The sequence below is a fragment of the Fringilla coelebs genome, assembly GCF_963513975.1.
Source record: "Fringilla coelebs genome assembly, chromosome: 13".
In the NCBI taxonomy this organism is placed as follows: Eukaryota; Metazoa; Chordata; class Aves; order Passeriformes; family Fringillidae; genus Fringilla; species Fringilla coelebs.
In genome coordinates, this window is record NC_140039.1 from 5,183,390 (window position 1) to 5,187,205 (window position 3,816).

General features: G+C 62.0%; 1 protein-coding gene across 1 annotated transcript; it reads right to left on the bottom strand.

The window, feature by feature from the left end:
- Positions 1-1,362: 1,362 nt before the first annotated feature.
- On the bottom strand, positions 1,363-3,604 carry LOC311158695 (PHD finger protein 7-like; the record flags this gene model as incomplete). The annotated part of the gene is made up of 8 exons (XM_084214266.1): positions 1,363-1,375; positions 1,788-1,901; positions 1,985-2,223; positions 2,310-2,472; positions 2,547-2,671; positions 2,956-3,057; positions 3,143-3,234; positions 3,559-3,604. 8 exons carry the CDS (start codon positions 3,602-3,604, stop codon positions 1,363-1,365), a joined length of 894 nt encoding a protein of 297 aa, XP_084070392.1.
- Positions 3,605-3,816: the final 212 nt, after the last annotated feature.

Here is a 3,816-nt window from a genome sequence, read left to right on the forward strand (position 1 = left end):
CTGAATACACAGTTACATAGCAATCAAGGTATTATGCAGACACTTCTTTCCTGCCAATAGAAACATCAAGAGCAATGTGGTTCTCTCACAGACCTGCAAATCTCAAGGTCCCTCTACTGACCGTTCTCACCTTCACTTCCGGCAAGGAACACATGGACTAGAAAGAAAAGTTGATGCTACGTGCTGCTGTTGGAGGTCCCAGTTGAGGTCCGACGTCGCTGGCGGGAGCGGCTGCTCCGGCGGGATGTCCCTGACCATGTCCCCCTACGCCTGGGCCTCTCAGCACTCGCTGATGTTCTCCTGCTCCTGTCCTGGCGACTCCTGGACCGCACAGGTTGATTCGAGGCCCGGCGCTCCAGGCGGGAGCGGCTGCGTCTGGGGGACGTCCCTGACAATGTCTCCCTTCGCCCGGGCCTCTCAGTCCTTGGTGTTGTCCCACTGTTCCTGTCACGGCGACTCCTGGACCGGACAGGTGGACTCTGGGCCCAGCCTTGCTGGCGGGAGCACCTGCGTCTGGGGGACGTCCCTGACCATGTCTCCCTTCGCCCGGGCCTCTCAGTCCTTGGTGTTGTCCCACTGGTCCTGTCACAGCGACTCCTGGACCGGACAGGTGGACTCTGGGCCCGACCTTGCTGGCGGGAGAGGCTGCGTCTGGGGGACGTCCCTGACCATGTCTCCCTTCGCCCGGGCCTCTCAGTCCTTGGTGTTGTCCCACTGGTCCTGTCACAGAGACTCCTGGACCGGACAGGTGGGCTGTGGGCCCAACCTTGCTGGCGGGAGCACCTGCGTCTGGGGGACGTCTGTGATGGTGTCTCCCTTCGCCCGGGCCTCTCAGTTATTGGCCCTGTCCCACTGCTCCTGTCATGGCGACTCCTGGACCGGACAGGTGGGCTCTGGGCCCGACCTTGCTGGCAGGGGCACCGGTCTCTGGGGGACATCCGTGATGGTGTCTCCCTTCGCCCGGGCCTCTCCGCCCTCAGCCGTGTCTCACTGTTCCGGTCACGGCGACTCCTGGACCGGACAGGTGGGCTCTGGGCCTGACCTTGCTGGCAAGAGCAGCTTTGCCTGCGGCGAGGACGACCACGTCTGGAATGGACCTGGTCCTCAAGGTTAGGGGAGCTGCTGTATCTTGACCTTGATCTTCTGAGGCTGCTGCTGTCCCGTGAAGTAGATGGCCGTGACTGCTCCCATGTTGCGAGTTGGGGCCTGCTGAGGCTACTGGTCTTTGGAGATGAAGATGGGGAAGCCAGCCCCAATGGCACTGTGGTGTGGGAGCTGGGGCTGAAGGCCTCAGATTCTGAGGAGCCATGAGTAGATTCCAGTCCCGACTGTCTGGTCAGGCTGGGGCCATTGAGCTCTGACTCATCCCTGGGGGCTGTAAGAGCAAGCAGGAATGTCAAAGGCCCCCCAGGCCCCGGCCAGGCCAGAGCAGTGCCCTCAGCCCTCCAGCAGTGGATGTGCTCTGCCAAGCCCAGCCTGGGCACTCTTCCCGGCCCAGGACACCGGGGGCTTTGACTCATACCCGTTCCAAGCCCAGCACAGCTGTCACACTCCCATCTGTATGTGCTGTCTCTCAGGCCAGAGCAGCGCCTGTGGGTGCCCTCAGCAGCACAGGAGGAGCACAGGAGCAGTTCCCAGGGCCTGGGGAAGCAAAGAAGTTTGTGACACTGAGGACAAAATGTCCCCACACATGGCTGTCTGGCCAAGGTATTAAAGTTCTTTGCTCTTTGAGCCCTTGCCAAGATACGGTTTCCCTGCAGAGCCCTGCGAGCAGCATCCCAACTCACCCTGCTTCCTCTGCCTCCTCCCTGCCTCCAGGGTAGAGGCATTCCACAGCATTGCACTGGCTGTGCCTCTCTCCTAGATCTGCAAAGGCATTGTTGTCCTCCCATGCTGGTAGTCTGATAGAGAAATGGAAAACTGATGAATTTCTGCTGCCCTCCCGACATGGAGATTCAGGGTGTCCCTGGTCTTCTTCCAGCACTTTTCCAAGTTGGGCGTGAAGCTGAAGCCCAGACTCAGGGGACAGGGCATGGCCAGGGCTCCTGGGGCAGGGCCTGGCACAGCACAGCCCTTGCCCCCTCCTGACTGGTGGGCCAGGCAGAAGAACACCAACCTGAAGGGGATTCGGATCCCCAAGATGAACATTGCAACAGGGAATTCCCCACTGTCTCTGCACAGGGGGCACTGAAAGAATAAAGCACCAGCGCGCATGGCCTGTCCCTGCAGGGCAAACACAAGCAGGGTGAGCGAGGCCCTGCTGCTGCTGAGCACCTGCTGTGCCCTGGGGCTGAGGGCAGGGCTCCAACCTGGATGCAGTCCCTGTGGAACCAGGCCCTTTTGCACGTTGGGCACACCAGGGTTGTGAAGGTCATTCTGTCCTCCACAGGCTCCATGCAGATGGGGCAATTGGTGCCTGGCTCAGGAGTCGCCTCCACGACCTGCTCTGGACGATGCTCAGGGCAGAAGGACCTGGAGGAAAATGGATGGGGAAATGAGAAATGCGGCTCATTCCGCAGAGGTGGCCACAAGGAGAAATGAGGTACCTGTATGGAGTAATGTATACATTGACACAGCCGCCCTCCTTGGCACAGGGCAGGTGGAACCATCTCCCGCAGTCCTCCTTGCAGCACGTGATGGTTGCCCCCCTCTGGCCGCAGACGCAGCAGAGCTGGAAAGAGCCAAGCAGCCCCATCAGCAGCAGCAGCAGCCTCGGGGCCTCCCCAGGCAGCCCCACGGCTCCGGGCAGGGCGCAGGATGCGGCCGCTGCCGGGTCGCAGCCCACAGAGCCGCCTGCTGGAGGAGGGAGGCTCCTGTGCCAGAGCCTCTCTGCCAGAGCTGCTGGGAGCCAGACTTTGTCCCGGCTGTTGGGCCGGCCTTTCTTTGCTGCTGTCTGGGCAAAGCTCTGGCAGGCCTCGCCTGGCACAAATCTCCCTGCGCTTGTCCCGCTCTCACCTTCTGTGCTGACCGCTGGACTGCAATTCGGATGTCCCGAGGGAGAAAGCCCATGAGTCCAGCGTGGTGGTTCTCTTGGCGAAATAGTAGACTGGCAAAAAACTGCAGACAAGGGGAGCAGCTGATGAGGACAGGGTGGCAGCAACCGCCAGTTGCAAGGGTGGAGGGAGCGCCCGGAGCCACTCACCATGCAGAACCTGTGGGCACAGAGCCCACCCTTCTCCAGTTTGTCACCGCACATGTCCGGGTCAGCCTCCACACGGCGACACAGCACGCAGGCTGCAGGGGACAGAGCCAATGGCCCAGGCATGAGCAGCTCTGCGGGGCTCTTAGCCTGCAGCAGCATCGGCCCCAAGGCTGCTCTGCCCCTGCCTGGCTGATGGGCAGGGCTGGAGGCCTTGCAGAGCAGGGGCCATTGCGGGCACGGCTGTCCCAGGAGCTGCCCCCTGGCCCAGCTGGGCCCCACTTGGGGAGGAAGGAGGCTCCCAGCACCAGCATGGCTGAGCAGCTCCTGCCTCCCCCTGCCTCTGTCTGCTCTGGGCCCCACGCTGCCTGCCACAAGAGCCCCTGGGCCAGGCTGTCAGAGGGCTGCTTTGCCCTCACCTGGCTCCCTGGCACCAGGGCCCTCCTGCTTGCTGTCATCACCCATGGCGGCTGTCAGCGGTGACTCCGTGTCCACGAGTGACGTGGTCACTTCCAGATCCTCTCTCACTGTGGGAGAAAGAAGAGTGCCGGGAATTCGCAGAACAGGCCCAGAGCCACGAGGGCTCTGCTCCCTGCTCAGCCCTGCGTGAGCCCTGCTCCCGTCCGCCTTCTCCCGTCGTCGCGCTGAAGAACACCAGTGTCTTCTGTCTGTTCCTC